The sequence below is a fragment of the Astyanax mexicanus genome, chromosome 22, assembly GCF_023375975.1.
Source record: "Astyanax mexicanus isolate ESR-SI-001 chromosome 22, AstMex3_surface, whole genome shotgun sequence".
Taxonomy (NCBI): Eukaryota; Metazoa; Chordata; class Actinopteri; order Characiformes; family Acestrorhamphidae; genus Astyanax; species Astyanax mexicanus.
In genome coordinates this window covers 35,204,579-35,222,968 of record NC_064429.1, presented here as the reverse complement: position 1 = coordinate 35,222,968, position 18,390 = coordinate 35,204,579, and the positions used below count along the sequence as shown (strand labels likewise).

The following is an 18,390-nucleotide window of genomic DNA, read 5'->3' as shown; positions in this document are numbered from 1 at the left end:
ATCCAAGTATAATCCCAAAGAGTTCACATATTTTTTCTTGTAAATGTATACTGAACCGACGGCGTCGTACCGCCCACAGGGTTACGGGTGTTTGCAGTGTTTCCGGTGGGCTCGCTTCTTCAGAGATATCCTTTGAATACGAGAGTGACCCCCTGCTCTGCTGTTATATAACACCTCCGTCCAGCCTGACTCACTCTCTCTCTCATCCCTGCACTCTCCAACCAATCAGCATGCAGTAGTACTGACTCCGCGTGATCACATGACCCATGAGGTCACGCAGGTCTGCGTGGATTTAACAGATACTCGTCCTTTCAGAAGATAACTGCCTTTACACCGGATACTGAAACTGCTCCACCTTCTCACCACAGAAATGTGGGTTTATAAAAACACAGACCAAGCCTAACATTATGACCACTTCCTGCATTCTTGATTCCCTTTGATCTACTGGTCAAAAGTTTTACTACACCTCTATTATTATTATATATATTATATATAATAATTATAATAATTATTATATACTGCACTTTAACTACTGTGTTTAAAATTAGGTGAAGCTTAACACCTGTATTAACTAAATGGATGGAGCTAAACTGCTGTAGTTACTTAATAGGAGGGACTAAACTCCTGTATATACTAAATGGGTGGAGCTAAACTGCTGTAGTTACTAAATGGGAGGGGCTAAACTACTGTAGGTTGCAAAATGGGTGAAGCCAAACTACTACAGATTACTAAATGAGTGGAGCTAAACTACTGTATCTACTAAATGGGTGGAGCTAAACTGCTGTATTTACTAACTGGGTGAAGCCAAACTACTCTAGATTACTAAATGGGTGAAGCCAAACTACTATAGATTACTAAATGGGTGGAGCTAAACTACTCTAGATTACTAAATGGGTGAAGCCAAACTACTATAGATTACTAAATGGGTGGAGCTAAACTACTCTAGATTACTAAATGGGTGAAGCCAAACTACTATAGATTACTAAATGGGTGGAGCTAAACTACTCTAGATTACTAAATGGGTGAAGCCAAACTACTATAGGTTACTAAATGGGTGGAGCTAAACTACTCTAGATTACTAAATGGGTGAAGCCAAACTACTATAGATTACTAAATGGGTGGAGCTAAACTACTCTAGATTACTAAATGGGTGAAGCCAAACTACTATAGATTACTAAATGGGTGGAGCTAAACTTCTGTATCTACTAAATGGGTGGGGCTAAACTCCTGTGTTTTGTTAAATGGGTGGAGCCAAACTACTATAGATTACTAAATGGGTGGAGCTAAACTACTGTATCTATTAAATGGGTGGAGCTAAACTGCTGTATTTACTAATTGGGTGAAGCCAAACTACTATAGATTACTAAATGGGTGGAGCTAAACTACTGTATCTACTAAATGGGTGGAGCTAAACTGCTGTATTTACTAATTGGGTGAAGCCAAACTACTATAGATTACTAAATGGGTGGAGCTAAACTACTGTATCTACTAAATGGGTGGAGCTAAACTGCTGTATTTACTAAATGGGTGAAGCCAAACTACTATAGATTACTAAATGGGTGGAGCTAAACTGCTGTAGTTTACAAGATTGGAGAAACTAAACAGTTGTAAACTGAATAAATGATGCTAAACTAAATATTTACTAAATGGGTGGAGCTAAATTGCTATAGGTTACTAAATGGGTGGAGTTAAACTGCTGTACACTGAATAAATTACTCTAAACTCCGATAGTTAATCAATGGGTGCGGCTAAACTACTATAAATTACTAAATGGGTGGAGCCAAACTGCTGTAGGCTGAAGGAATTACTCTAAACTCCTGTAGTTCATAAATGGGTGGAGCTAAACTACTGCATGTTGCTAAATGGGTGGAACTAATCTGCTGTAGACTGAAGGAATTATGCTAATCTCCTGTATTTAACAAATGGTTGTGGCTAAACTACTGTAGATTATTGGATGGGTGGAGCTAAACTGCTGTAGACTGAATTAATGATGCTAAGTTACTGTATTTACTAAATGGGTGGAGCTAAACTGCTGTTGACTGAATGAATGATGCTAAACTCCTGTAGATTGCTAAATGGGTGGGGATAAACTACTGTAGGTTACTAAATGGTTGATTAAACTGCCGTAGGTCAAAAAATGGGTGGAGCTAAACTGCTGTAGACTGAATGAATTACTCTAAACTCCTGTAGTTCATAAATGGTTGGAGCTAAACTACTGCATGTTGTTAAATGGGTGGAGCTAATCTGCTGTAGACTGAATTGGTGGAGATATACCCCTGTATATAATAAATGGGTGGAGCTAAACTGCTGTAGACTGAATGAATGATGCTAATCTCCTGTGTTTAACAAATGGGTGTGGCTAATCTATTTTAGATTATTGGATGGGTGGAGCTACACTGCTGTAGACTGAATGGATGATGCTAATCTCCTGTATTTAACAAATGGGTCTGGCTAAACTACTGTAAATTACTAAATGGGTGGAGCCAAACTGCTGTAGGCTGAATTAATGATGCTAAGCTACTGTACTTAACAAATGGGTGGGGCTAAACTACTGTAGATTGAATAAATTGCGCACAACTCCTGTTGTTAATAAATGGGTGGAGCCTAAACTGCTGTAGACAAAAAAAAGATGCTACACCCCTGTAAATTGCTAAATGGGTGGAGCTAACTGACTGTACACTAAATGAATGATACTAAATTACTGTATTTATTAAATGGGTGGAGCTAAATTACTGTAAACTAAATTAATGATTCTAAACTACTGTATTCACTAAATGGGAGGGGCTAAACTGCTGTAGGCTGAATGGACGGAGCTAAACGGCTGCAGATTGCGAGTGGAGGAGCCTCCTCCTGAAGGGCGCTCTCTTTCCAGCATCACCTCCAGCATATCGATCCCTCGGGGAGCTCCACGCTGCACCTCCAGGACCTTTCCTGCAGCGTTCAGCTTCCAGGTCTGCGGTGCGGAGCAGCGAATCAGATCCCGGCGTTCTGTTTCTGAGAGTATTATCGGCACGCAGCTGCGGAGGCACGCCGCCGTGTTTGTTCAGCCACTCCAAATGATTAAAAAGCCTCTCAGAAATCAGATCAATTAAAGCAGGAGAATGAAACGGCTCACGGCCTATTGATGGAACTAATGACCCGCCCCCTCCACCACTGCCCCCCCATGCTGCAGTTCACCGGGGGGATGGGGAGGCACTGTATAGAAGCTGCAGTAGTGCCATTAAATATGAATTATTATAAGGAATAAGCAAGGACTGTGCCATCCATCTGTACCTACTAATGGCCTGAACATTTATACATAGCAAACTATTGAATAGTGAAGTGATCCAGACTATGAAGGAACACATAAGGAATCATGTAGTAACTTAAAAACAGTGTTAAACAAACCAAAAAATACTCTAAAATAATTTTATCTGGGGAGCTGTTAACTTGTGTTTATTTCTGAGGCTGGAAACCCTGATGAGTGCCAGTTTCACCATAAACATCTACAGTTTTGATGGACTACATCTGAGGAAACTTCCAAAGTTCTTGAAATTCTTCTTTTCCGATTGACTGAACTTAATTTTTCCTTAAAGTTTTGTATTTTTTATTCTTTACTTTACTTAGTTAAGTAGTTCTTGTTTCTCATAATCTGTATTAGAACATTACTCTATAAATATTCACTATACACTGTATACCTGTAACTCTACCTCTTCACTACTTTACTTTAACTGATGCTCTCAAACACTTTATTAAGAGACAAGACATTCAAGTAATTAACTCTTGATGAGTTCAGCACAGCTGTTAACTGAAAGCCTGAATTCCAGGAGACTCTACCTCATAAAACTGACTGAGAAAATCCAGCAGAGATGTGCAAAACTGATCATCTAAGAATCTTAAAATATAAAACATACTCTGGTTTGTTTAACACTTTTTTTGTTCATAGTTTTTGGATGACTTTGGTATTAATCTACAAAGCAGAACATTTTAAAACAATGAAAAAACACTTAATTTAAAACTTTTGACTGTTACTGTAACTTAATTTTACAGGCTAAGCAACATAAATACATTTTAAATAACAAAATTAATTAATTAAATATACTAATTATAGTTATAAAATTAAATTATAAAATATAAAAACCCACAATAAATCTAAAAAAGGTGACCCATATGCCCTTTTATAGATATTTATTGGTAGTTATCGTGTCCTATGTTATTATATTTATATTATCCTGGGTTCTCCTGATTTAGTATTCACTCTCTCAGCAGAACCACTATTTATATAAGACATGGCAACAGCTCCCTCCTTTGGCTCCTGCATGCAGCTACAGATCCACCCAGAAAACATGTTAAATAACAACTGTACAGAAAAAGGGATCCTAAGGGGTACAATCATGACATAGATGGTTCTATATATAACTACAAAAACATTTAATAGCTTAAAAAAGTTTTAAGTTATTAAGATTTTACCAATTTAAAAACCTCTGGAATATAATCAAGAGGAAGATGGATGATCACAAACCATCAAACCACCAAACTGAACTGCTTGAATTTTTACACCAGGAGTAAAGCAGCATAAAGTTATCCAAAAGCAGTGTGTAAGACTGGTGGAGGAGAACATGATGCCAAGATGCATAAAAAAAAAACTGTGATTGAAAACCACTAGGGTTATTCCACCAAATATATACTTCTGAACTTTTTTTTGTTATTTCAGCCCTTTCTCAGTTTTCTGCAAATAAATGCTCTAAATTACTATTTTTATTTGTAATTTGGGAGAAATGTTGTCTGTAGTTTATAGAATAAAACAACAATGTTAATTTTACTCAAATCTAAACCTATAAATAGCAAAATCAGAGAAACTGATGTAGATGGGTGATATGGTGAAAAAATAAAACGCTATATTGGATGTTATATCTGGTTTTAAGGATTTAGTTTATTGCACCGAACTGATTTTAATGTTTTTTTTTGTTCTGTTTATTAAATTTGGCAGATTTTTTTCTTCACTGTACACACTGTAACAACATACAATACACAATAATTCACTAAACACTGATACGTTACGAGATAAAAGGAGGGACATATTTCTTCTTACTAATAAACATGATTTTTTACTGTACAAAATTCAAATCAAGCACTGACAATTTGACAATGTCAAAATGTACGCGTCCCTCAATCTAAATCTGTCATTTTTCTCTCTATTACAGAAATTGAACACCACAATCCCCTTAATTTCTGTTGTAGACTAAAAAACATTTGATCATTTGTGTCGCATGCAGTTTGTAACAGCCTTTAAAAACCCATTATTTGATCTGTCATCACTTTAACATTCTCAACAATCGATAGTCACACAGGGTGCAGTACATGCAGACTCTTTTGGCAGGTCTAGGGCAACATTCTGAGAGTGCAGAACAACTTTAAGCAATAAAAATTATATATATATATATATATATATATAATATTGCAGGTTTTTATATAGTAAAAGCTCTAAATGGGCAATAGGTTAGCCCACCTTACTCCAAAAGTAGAATAAAATACAGTACTGTGCAAATGTTTTAGGTACCATTTATCCATTTATCTCAGCAATATGAGTGTTTTTACCTGAAAAGAGAACCAAATATGATTTAAACAGATGCAAATAGACATAAATACAGTTAAACGTAACAAGAACAAGTAACCCAATTTGAAACTTTGTCCTTGTTTTATTTATTATTTTTTGTACTTCTTTTATTTCTGTTTTTATTATTTTATTTTATTTTACTTTGCTTGTTTCATAGATTTATCTAAAACTATTTTTATTGAAACTTTTTAAATATTTGAATTTGTCTTATTCGTTCTAGTATTTAGTTTTTATCCTATAATTTGATATGTACAGCACTTTGTTGTGGCTGTTGTTGGGTTTAAAGTGCTCTATAAATAAAGTTGAGTTGAAAGTTGAGTTGAGTTGAGTTGAGTCTGTGAGCTGAAGAACGAAGTGTAGAGACTCCAGATTTCTCCTGGATGCTCCTCAGTCAGCATGTGTATATTTATTATGTTCAGTTCCGTCAGCAGCTCACCTGATTTACCACATTTACCAATAATTTACCACCAAACCAGGTGTTGATTAGTATGATGAGAATAAACAGAAACTTACTGCGCAGATAAGAAGCTTTTTTTTTACTGAAAAAAAAACAAACAAAAAAAAAACAGGTGCCTAAAACTTTTGCACAGCACTGTATGTGATTCTGTAGTTTACACTGTAGCTGCACTGCAAACTCAATGAAGGCAGCCTGGGACTCTGAAGCAGGGAGCAGGTCTATTAAATAAGTAGGTAAGTCTGACTCCGCCTACTCTGGTCTCTATTATGAAAACTCTGGTTGCAAATCAGAATTTGACAGAATGGTAGAAAAGTTTGGCTTCGTTTCTACAGATCAGAAGGGAAATGAAATTGAAACGTTACTTTATTTCAATAATTCAGTTCAAAATGTGAAACTCATATATTATATACAGGTGTTGGACAATGAAACTGAAACACCCGTCTCATTTTAGTGTGGGAGGTTTCATGGCTAAATTGGAGCAGCCTGGTGGTCAATCTTCATTAATTGCACATTATTGCACCAGTAAGAGCAGAGTGTGAAGGTTCAATTAGCAGGGTAAGAGCACAGTTCTGCTCTAAATATTACAATGCACACAACATTATGGGCGACATACCAGAGTTCAAAAGAGGACAAATTGTTGGTGCACGTCTTGCTGGAGCATCTGTGACCAAGACAGCAAGTCTTTGTGATGTATCAAGAGTCACGGTATCCAGGGTAATGTCAGCATACCACCAAGAAGAACCAACCACATCCAACAGGATTAACTGTGGACGCTGTAAGAGGAAGCTGTCTGAAAGGGATGTTCGGGTGCTAACCCGGATTGTATCCAAAAAACATAAAACCACGGCTGATCAAATCACGCAGAATTCAATGTGCACCTCAACTCTCCTGTTTCCACCAGAACTGTCCGTCACCACAATCAATTATTGTGCTCTAAAACCAGCTGTTTCAGTTTCATTGTCCAATTTCTGTAGATGTATTAAACACAGAGAGATCTATTTTAAGAGTTATTTTTTTATTGTTGATCGATGATTATGGCTTACAGCAAATTAAAACCCATTAAAGGCTATTGGTACTTTTTTGGCAGTGTCCTGCTGGAAAATTAAATCCACATCTCCATAAAAGTTGTAATCAGCAAAGGGGAAGCTGTAAGATATGAAGTGCTGTAAGAGTTTGTGGGAAAACAAAACTGAACTGACTTTAGACTTGATAATAAAACACAGTGGATCAACACCAGCAGATGACACGTCTCTCCATTAAATCATCACTGATCATCAGTAAATTTTACATTTCATTTAAAGTAAATCAAGGGATCAGAGTCTGGAGGAAGAGTGGAGAGACACACAGTCCAAACTGCTCGAGGTCTAGTGTGAAGTTTCCACCAATCAGTGATGGTTTGGAGAGTCATGTCTGTCATCTGCTGGTGTTGATCCACTGTGTTTTATTATCAAGTCTAAAGTCAGTGCAGTTTGGTTTTCCCACAAAATCTTACAGCACTTCATATCTTACAGCTTCCCTCTGCTGATAACAACTTTTATAGAGATGCAGATTTCATTTTCCAGCAGGACTTGGCTTCACACTGCCAAAAAAAAGTACCAATTGATCTTAGTTATATAATACTCTAATTTTCTGGGAGACACTGATTCTAATGGGTTTTAATTGGCTGTAAGCCATAATTAATCATCAACAATAAAATACATAAACGCTTAAAACAGTTCACTCTGTGTATTTAATACATCTATATAATATATGAGTTTCACATTTTGAACTAAATTACTGAAATGAAGTAATAAAGCTGTTCCTTTAAAACAGGAATGTTCGCTGAAGTGAAAACTGCAGGAGTGTGTGTGTGTGTGTGTAGTGTGTGTGTGTTCAGTCCAGGGGCACTTCTCTGAGGTTAGCTGTGACTGTAGCTTGTTTTGACTCTTTCATCTTATCCAGTCCAAAAAGCAGGTCCAGCTGAGTCACCGGCCGCAGCCGAGCACCGTCCAACGACCTACACACACACACACACACACACACACACACACACACACACACACACACACACACACACACACACACACACACACACAGAGAGAAAGATGGAAAACAGTGTTACATCACAAATGTCCTGCATTGTAGATTAATTAAGGCTCATCCAGAGGTAGAGTCTCCTGGAATTCAGGCTTTCAGTTAACAGCTGTGCTGAACTCATCAAGAGTTAATTACTTGAATTTCTTGTCTCTTAATGGGTTTGAGAGCATCAGTTAAAGTAAAGTAGTGAAGAGGTAGAGTTACAGGTATACAGTGAATAGTGAATATTTGAGTAATGTTCGAATCCAGATTATGCGAAGCAACAATTACTCAACTACCATATTACTAAAGCACTGTAGTTTCAGTTCAGCATTAGCATTAGCCGCTAACCACTATTTCATCATTCAGAAGGGAGTATTATCAGCTCGTATCCTGCTGTATCTTACCATGACTAGCACTGCTGGAGCTCTATTAGCATTAGCCACCAACTGCTACTTCCTCATTCAGAGGTGAGTATTATCGGCTTGTATCCTGCAGCTAACCCCAGCTAGCACTGCTGGAGCAGCGTTCGAAGTAGCTGCTGACCGTGCTAAGTGCTAGCTCTTTTGCAGTTCAGAGGTGAGTATTATCAGCCTGTAGCTTTCTGCTAACACTGACTAGCACTACTGGAGCAGCATTAGCATTACCTGCTAACTGTGCTAAGTGCTAACTCTTTTACATTCAGTGGTGAGTATATTGGACTATAGCCTGCTGCTAACCCCGGCTAGCACTGCTGGAGCAGCAATAGCATTAGCCACTAACCGCACTAAGTGCTAGCTCTTTTGCTGTTCAGAGGTGAGTATTATCGGCCTTTAGCCTGCTGCTAACCCCAGCTAGCACTGCTGGAGCAGCATTAGCTTTCGGTGTTCACATGCGAGTATATCGGAGCGTAGTCTGCATGTTTACAGTGTTAAAACAAGCTACGTGGAATGAACAACTAGCTGATATAGCCCTGGCTTAGCGGAACACTCAGGTTTCCTCAGTGTTGTGCTGTTGGGCAGCATTTACTAGCGCTAACCTCAGCTAGTGCTAATGCTGCTGCACCCAGCCTTAGTGTAAATCTGGAAATCTAAATTTACTGTAAATAAACGGAAGTGCTTTATTCACCCAAATAAACAGTTTTTAGGAGAGAAATCTGTGTAGATTAACATCCAGCACTCATCTGACTTTAAAATATACATATTTTCTTTTAAGAATAACAGTTTTTGTTTACTTAGCTTAGCTTTACAGGTCTTGTTGCTGCTGAATTAGAAGGGAAACACGGCGATGCCCCTGTTCCTTACTATTGTCGCATAATGCGCCTTATAAACCAGTGTGTTTTATAATCTGGTGTGCCTGCTTCAGAGAGTTCTATTCTTAAGCAGTTCTTCTTTCTCTACAGGAACTACAGGGGTTGGACAATAAAACTGAAACACCTGTCATTTTAGTGTGGGAGGTTTCATGGCTAAATTGGAGCAGCCTGGTGGCCAATCTTCATTAATTGCACATTGCACCAGTAAGAGCAGAGTGTGAAGGTTCATATATCAGGGTAAGAGCACAGTTCTGCTCAAAATATTGCAATGCACACAACATTATGGGAGACATACCAGAGTTCAAAAGAGGACAAATTGTTGGTGCACGTCTTGCTGGAGCATCTGTGACCAAGACAGCAAGTCTTTGTGATGCATCAAGAGCCGCGGTATCCAGGGTAATGTCAGCATACCACCAAGAAGGACCAACCACTTCCAACAGGATTAACTGTGGACGCTGTAAGAGGAAGCTCTCTGAAAGGGATGTTCGGGTGCTAACCCGGATTGTATCCAAAAAACATAAAACCACGGCTGATCAAATCACGCAGAATTCAATGTGCACCTCAACTCTCCTGTTTCCACCAGAACTGTCCGTCACCACAATCAATTATTGTGCTCTAAAACCAGGTGTTTCAGTTTCACTGTCCAACCCCTGTAGATAAGCTGTGTGTGAAGAAGATGATGCACGTACTCCTCCTCCTCCTCCTGGTCCAGCTGGAACTGCTGAGCGATCTGCTTCATCTGCTGTTTCCGGACGTAATCTCGGACGCGGTACATGGCGGCGTCGCGGCAGAGCTCCCGCAGGTCACTGCCCGAGTACCCCTCCGTCTTCTCCGCTATCTCCTTCAGGTTTATCGCATTACTCAGCTGTACACACACATACACACAATATACACACAATACACACACATCAGTGGACAAAAACCCTACCACTTCCAAAACCTTAAGAACACCCCTATAGTTTAGTATTAGTAGTCCAGTATCTGCAGTGCTGTATGACCCAGACAATCTGTTTATTTATTTTATCTTTATCTTATCAGTGACTTTATTACTTTATTAATTCTTCTCTTCTCTGCTGAAACTGAGACTCAGTCCTTAATCATGTTAATCTAAAGAGCTAAAGGCTAAAGCTGCTGTTTCCATGTGGGTCAGCCAGACGTCTTCCTGTAGCAGTTTTTTTTCTCCAGTTTCTAAGAGTCTTTATTTGAAGGTGTAGGAAACAGTACTCACCGCTCTCTGACTTCTGTATCTGTAATCTCTCTAAAGACTAAAAGAACTTCTACTTTTAATAGTAGAGTTCTCTGTGTTTCTGTGTCCAAACCTCAGTTTATTTCCATTGCTAACCAATCAACTGTTTGTTAAAAATCACCATTCCTTTTTTTTTTTTTAATACATTGCATTTTCTCAGATTCTACTTCATTCGTTTTCCTTAAAGGCTTTTGGGGTTTCCTATACTGCAAAATTGTTTACACTGGATTTTGTACCATTTCTAATTACTGACTGAACCCGATTAGCTTAAACGGCAAAAATAAAGGAAAATTTTGGGATGTTCTAAAACTTTTGATTGGTAGTGCAAGTGCAATTCTACAATATTAAAACTTTATGAATATGTGTTTATAAACATTTACATTTTCTCCTGACAGGATGAGTCGCAGGATCTCCTGCCTCTGAGTGGCGTTCTATAAAAAAGGAAAGTTATGAATTAGAACAATAGATAAGTAATTAATCAATCTACAACAGGTATAAAATAAAATAGATATTCGTCCACTGGCTCGCACCTTAATTATACTTTGAATCTGCGGAGATCCACATGAACACAACAGTGAGCGGAAATGGAGGAGCTACTGAACGCTGTGATGTCATGTGATCGAGAAAAAAGACTAAAAATTACAGTCCGGATGCAGGATTTTTATCACTGAGTAGAAGTGTGAAATATCATTCTCCACCAACAGAAAATGTCACTCTCCACCAACTAAACACTATCATTCTCTACCTACATTAAACATCATCATTCTCCACCAACAATAAACACCATCATTTACCACCAACAATTAACACCATCATTCACCACCAACAAACACCATCATTCTCCACCAACAATAAACACCATCATTCACCACCAACAAACACCATCATTCTCCACCAACAATAAACACCATCATTTACCACCAACAATTAACACCATCATTCACCACCAACAAACACCATCATTCTCCATCATTCACCACCAACAAACACCATCATTCACCACCAACAAACACCACCATTCTCCACCAACAATAAACACCATCATTCACCACCAACAAACACCATAATTCTCCACCAACAATAAACACCATCATTCACCACCAACAAACACCATCATTCTCCATCATTCACCACCAACAAACACCATCAATCACCACCAACAAACACCACCATTCACCACCAACAAACACCATCATTCTCCACCAACAAACACCATCATTCTCCACCAACAAACACAATCATTCACCACCAACAACAAACACCATCAGTCTCCAGTGACGATAAACACCATCATTCACCATTAACAATAAACACCATCATTCACCACCAGTCCGGATGCAGGATTTTTATCACTGAGTAGAAGTGTGAAATATTGTTCACAGACGCCCCCCGGAGAAACTAATTCCATATTAAAACTCCACAAAATTATATTATTTCTCCCCATATCTCTGCAACCAGAGTACATTAGTAATAAACTCTGTCGGTCTATTTTTTCCCCAATATAAAAGACCAGTACAAAATCAAAAGAACATTAATTAATGATAATAATTATTATTATTATTTTAAATGTATTTATTTTTTACAAGCTGTCTGACCCCCCAGTTGAGAATCTCAGAAAACAGAATCTGGTTTAGTGTTTTACTGCTGACTGGGGCAGCTCTAGCAGCCACGTCTGGCTATGTTTGTATATGTTAAATATACAATATACTCACAGGTAGCCCCACGTGGAAGGTTGTGGGCATTCTTCTGAGAATAGCTGGATCTAAATCCTGTGGCCTATTAGTGGCTCCCATCACCATCACCTGTACACACACACACACACGTTATTGAGTATGCCATCAACACAGCAGGTTAACAAGAACAATAATCCAGCAAACTACCTATCGAGCCACCTGCTACTTTTCTCCACGCTTAATTTTTATCTCGAAACTGAGTGTGGAATATGGAGCTAAACTAGCAGTTATTTTCTTAATTTAAGATCTCACTTGAACTCAGTAAGGCAGAACATTACAATATTCTCCTTTAAAAAGCATCAAAATCATCCAGTAATATTATTTTACAGTTACAAAGCTCTAATCTACCAGACCTAAACTACATTATACTATTATTACTGTCCCTCTCCTAAATATACAGATAAATACCAGCATTTAAAAACATGAATCCTGAACTATTTAATTCATGAGAGACCTGAGTGCACTCTCCAGTCTCCAGGCCATCCCACAGACTCATAAACTGGGCCTTCATCATGGCCGTGGCCTCGTGATCCAGACTGGACCGGTTCCTCAGGAAAGAATCTGGGAGAATCAGAGAGAAGCACATGTTATTTTGGATAATCGTGCTCTAAATACCACCCATAACCCCATAATCATCTCATAAATACGAAAATACAGAAATATTAGTGTTTTTACACCATAAACCTTCTCACCAATTTCATCGATGAAAATGATGCAGGGCTGAAGTTTGACAGCCAATGAGAACACAGCGGCGGTGAGCTTCTGGGACTCGCCGTACCACTTGTCCGTCAGCGTGGAGGCCTGCAGGTTGATGAACCGACATCCCGAGGCTTTAGCTGTGGCCTTGGCTATTAACGTCTTCCCACAACCAGGAGGACCATATAACAACACACCTGTGGAGAGAATTCCAGCAGTGATTCACCAAAAAACACCAGCATTTTCTATTAAACACCACCGTTCTTTACAAACACCATCATTATCCATTAACAATTAACACAATCAGTCTCCACCAACTAAACACTATCATTCTCTACCTACATTAAACACCATCATTTACCACCAACAATTAACACCATCATTCACCACCAACAAACACCATCATTCTCCACCAACAAACACCATCATTCTCCACCAACAATAAACACCATCATTCACCACCAACAAACACCATCATTCTCCATCATTCACCATCATTCACCACCAACAAACACCATCATTCACCACCAACAAACACCATCATTCACCACCAACAAACACCATCATTCTCCACCACCAACAAACACCATCATTCTCCACCAACAATAAACACCATCATTCTCCACCAACAAACACAATCATTCACCAACAACAATAAACACCATCAGTCTCCAGTGACGATAAACACCATCATTCACCATTAACAATAAACACCATCATTCACCACCAACAATAAACACCATCATTCACCACCAACAATAAACACCATCATTCTCCACCAACAGAAAATGTCACTCTCCACCAACTAAACACTAACATTCTCTACCTACATTAAACATCATCATTCTCCACCAACAATAAACACCATCATTCACCACCAACAAACACCATCATTCTCCATCATTCACCACCAACAAACACCATCATTCACCAACAAACACCACCATTCACCACCAACAAACACCATCATTCTCCACCAACAAACACCATCATTCTCCACCAACAAACACAATCATTCACCACCAACAACAAACACCATCAGTCTCCAGTGACGATAAACACCATCATTCACCATTAACAATAAACACCATCATTCACCACCAACAATAAACACCATCATTCTCCACCAACAAAAAATGTCACTCTCCACCAACAAACACCATCATTCTTGACAAGTAAACACCATCACTCTTCACCAACAAACAAAATCATTCATGATCAGTAAACACAATCATTCCCCACCAACAAAATAGTACCATCATTCTCCACCAACAACAAACACCATCCTTCTCCACCATCTGATCATTACCTCTGGGAGGCTGGAAGAGTTTGGATCCGCGGAAGAGGTGTCGTTTTTGGAAGGGCAGGATGACAGTGTCCTGTAACTCTGTGATGATGTCATCATGGCCCGCAACATCCCTCCACGTCACCTTTATACACAGAGATCAGCCAATCACATCATCAGGAGGATAAATAAAGTATATTGAGTTCTGAATGTATTAAATGATGAAGGGGGGAGTAAATAAGAGGAGTTTGGGTTTATTTTACCTTCATACTGCGAGGAACGACGAGCTGAGTGGCGATGTTCATCTCATACTCATTCAGACTGACCCCCTCCACCCCGATCTGCTTCATCAAGTGCTCAGCCTGAGAGACAAATCAGCATCATCCTATTATTCTTCTTATTATTACTATTATTATTAGAATTAGGGATTTTCTCCCCAATTTACAAGGCCAATTACCTAACCCACTTATTAGGACTCCCTCTCTATCCCTAGTGATGCCACAACACACCAGGAGGGTGAAGACTAGCCTACTCCTCCTCCGACACATGTAAAGTCAGACTCCGCCTCTTTTTGAACTGCTGTTGATGCTGTAGCATTGCCGAGTAGCATCACAGCGCTAACGCTCAGAGGAAAGCGCAGCGACTCGGTTCTGATACATCAGCTCACAGACGCAGCCTTGTGCTGATCCACATCACCCTAGGAGTGATGCGGGGAAAGAGCGCCATCTACTGTACTCACCCAGAGAGAGCAAGACCAACTGTTATCTCTCGGAGTTGCATTCAAACCAGCGATCTCCTGATCATAGTGGCAGTGCCTTAGTCCCCTGGACCAGTTGGAGGCTATAATATTTATTAAGGTGTTCTGGCTCAAAAATATTCTCTACAGCTAATTGTTTGCTTGCCTATTATTAAATATATTACACTGTTAAAAATAAAAAAGATATGATAACTCATAAACTGTTTTCTGAATTGAAGGTAGTAGGGATTGGGAGCTAAGACTGTCAAAGAAAGAAAAACACCAAGCATTGTAATAAGATATGTATATATGCTATTATAAAAATAAGATATAAAAGAAATTAGATAAAAAATAAAAAATCATATGATTTAAAAAATCAATCATCAAGGTTATAAAAATTATAAATTAATAGGCAACAACAGATGAGTGAATAAAACTAATTTAACACATCAAAAAGTAAAATGTAAATAAGCTAAAACTACACTGTGCACTATGGATGGTAGTATTCCGATATATATATGTTACTCTGAGGATGAAAAAAAAATGTTTAATGTCTGCACAAAATGCACTAGAGAAATAAAATGTTCAGGAAAGATAGTTGCACTGAGATGTCTGTAGGATGCAGTGTACTATAAAGGCCCGGTTACCCGTTTCTTGGCCTGCGTTTTCTGTTTCTGAGTCGGATCCAGAGCCTCCACCACCCATTTGATGCTGTAGTACGTCGCCGCTCCAAAGACGGTGAGCCTCACCAACATTCCCACCACTTCATTCCGGGTCAGCGGCCGCAGGAGAGCGTCCCGCGGGATCTCGCTCAACATCCTGGCGTTCCTCTGCTGTCAGGTCATGGAGGAGCACAGAGGAAAGTCTGGAGGTGTGATGAAGAAAGGATTAATTATAGTCACCACCTGGATTTAACTAAGCAACTGCAGGGTGATTTATATGTAACCCTAACTGATGCAGGGAGTAGCTTCTCATTTGTTGAACAACCATGTGAAAAGACTCAACCTGTGGTCAAGGAAAAATCTTCATATGTTTTAGAATGGTTAAATTATTGGCATGCATAAATAATGCAGAGAAAACATCTAAAGCCTTACCTGGACGGGACTAGTTTCTTAGGGGGACGTCTGAGAAAAATATTTCACACTTCTACTCTACTGCGTCCAGACAGGACTAAAATTACCGGAGGAGCACAGAGTTCAGAGAAAAACTGTAGATAATTCAGCCTGTAAATTTCTCAGAGGACATCTGAGAAAAAACATGTACATGGTCGTTCCGGGTAGGAATAAAATCACAGAGGATAAAAACCCCCCATAAAAGAGAAAATTACCCCAGAACCCCCTTAATAAGAACTCAAACTACTAAAATCATGTTAGAAACTAATTATAATCCCTCGCATTAATAAAAAGAACAGGACAGTGGGGAACATTCTCTTTCAGGAAGGAATGTGGTCAGAAAATGTCTTGAATAAGGGTTCTCAGCGATCACCAAAACACTAGAACTTACATTATGTTTAATAGTGAAAGTAAGAGCTTTCCCACTCACACAATGCAGTGAAGGTAACTAAAGGGACCAAACAGCTGTCTAGCTTTAAGAAAAGCACTTATTAGTGAGGACAACTCACAAAAACATCTTTTATTTGCTAGAGAGCATAAAGATTGGACTCTGGATCAATGGAAGAAGATCATGTCAAGTCTGATGAGTTCATATTTACCCTATTCCAGCGTGATAGAGCATCAGGGTAAGAAGAAAAGAGGCAGCTGAAGTGATGTTCCCATCATGCCTAGTGTCTAACCTACCATACATATTTAAACAATGGGAACAGATACTTAAAATTAAATTGAAAGAAAGATGTTTCTATTGAACCAAGACATTGTATTTTATATTTTAATTGCTCAATACAAAATACTCATTGAATTGAATTATTGATATAGCACTTTAAGAGAAGCTATTAAGACTGTATTTTTTTGTTTTTTTTGTACTCAAATATTTATGGGCTGAGTGTGATATAATCGCGGTATAAAGACTGTATTTATAATAATACTTATTATTTATCCCTGTTCCCTTTAGATAGTCAATACAGTTAGCTTAGCATAGTCGCGCTATTATCCCCGCTATTAAACCGCGCAGCAGCGCTGACAGCCCGGCTCACAGCCCGAGCCCAGCTCCTCTAAACCCGAGCTACTGAATTATACCCAATATTTACCGATTTAAACCCGAATTATTATTAAAATCTTACTTTATTATCACAGCATCCCATAATCAGCCCGCAGCCTTCAGCCGCAGCACGGGGTCCGGCCGGGAACTGCAGCCCAGCGACAAAGGTTCCTACCTGCTGTACTGCACCAGCTCTGGGTGGGTGGGTGGATGGATGGATGGATGGATGGATGGATGGATGGATGGATGGATGGATGGATAGATGGATAGATGGATAGATGGATAGATAGATAGATAGATAGATAGATAGATAGATAGATAGATAGATACTAAATAAAGAAAAAAATACTTTAATGAAACATGAAGGTCAGTCAATGTACCTAATTTACTCCTAAAGGCATGGATAACTCATCCAGGAGGTCCCAAAAGAACCCAGACCAACATTTAAAGAACTGCAGGTCTCAACAGCCTCAGTTAAGGTCAGTGTTCCAACATAAGTATATAGATGTAAAGCCAACTGTAAGTATGTCTGTATTCTGACTGCATACTAAACACCTAAAGCTATGAGGTATAGACTATATATTAAAGAGTAACTAAACCACCTGATTTTAGCTGACTCCACCCTCAGCCCCTTGGTAGGGGTACTGGGTGATGTATGGGTTTAGGGGCGGGACAAGAGGGAGAGCAGATTGGCTGAGTTGCAGCAGCAGCAGTGTGCCTTTGATAGCGGTGAGACACAGATGATTGGATGTCAGCAGGGGGGCGGGATTATTGATTGAGTGATCTGCATATTGTAATGTCTACGTACCAAAGTACACAGAAACATCATTCTCGCCTATAGCACGGTTGAACCTGATAGGGAGCTGCAGAGTCAGAAATTACGGTTTAGCTTCCAAATAAAGCTTTTGATTTCATTCTATTCTATTCTATTCTATTCTATTCCATCTATTGTATCACTTTCCCTGATTTCAGAATAAATGTCAGAGGAGGGGGTTGGGCAGGTGGAGCAGGTGGAGGTGTGTTCACAAGTTTAAGGGTTTTCTATTTACAGAACGCCTCATTAAAAAATCACCATGAGATCCCAGAGCGAATTGATCCGGCCCTGATCAGATTTGAGCGAGTGAAGCCTGAGGGGCTGCTG

General features: G+C 39.0%; 2 protein-coding genes across 2 annotated transcripts in view; both read right to left on the bottom strand.

Annotated features, from left to right (window-relative positions):
- Nucleotides 1-18,390, bottom strand: part of galnt9 (polypeptide N-acetylgalactosaminyltransferase 9) — a 334,018-nt gene that overhangs the window by 198,782 nt on the left and 116,846 nt on the right. The window lies entirely within an intron of this gene.
- atad1a (ATPase family AAA domain containing 1a) lies at nt 4,927-17,434 on the bottom strand. The gene is made up of 10 exons (XM_049470600.1): nt 17,332-17,434; nt 15,743-15,960; nt 14,623-14,721; nt 14,384-14,504; nt 13,071-13,271; nt 12,833-12,939; nt 12,358-12,447; nt 11,026-11,076; nt 10,089-10,264; nt 4,927-8,049 (listed from the first exon to the last, which is right to left on the bottom strand). Exons 2-10 carry the CDS (start codon nt 15,911-15,913, stop codon nt 7,926-7,928), a joined length of 1,140 nt encoding a protein of 379 aa, XP_049326557.1. The 5' UTR covers nt 15,914-15,960; nt 17,332-17,434; the 3' UTR covers nt 4,927-7,925.

Bases quoted from the DNA above. Each gene is read 5' to 3' on its own strand.
- atad1a (XM_049470600.1), bottom strand. From the start codon at position 15,913: ATGTTGAGCGAGATCCCGCGGGACGCTCTCCTGCGGCCGCTGACCCGG. The intron at 12,940-13,070 runs GTGAGAAGGTTT...TGATTCTCCCAG, and splicing joins CATTTTCATCGATGAAATTG to ATTCTTTCCTGAGGAACCGG. The intron at 11,077-12,357 runs GTGAGTATATTG...CCTTTTTTATAG, and splicing joins CCTTCCACGTGGGGCTACCT to AACGCCACTCAGAGGCAGGA.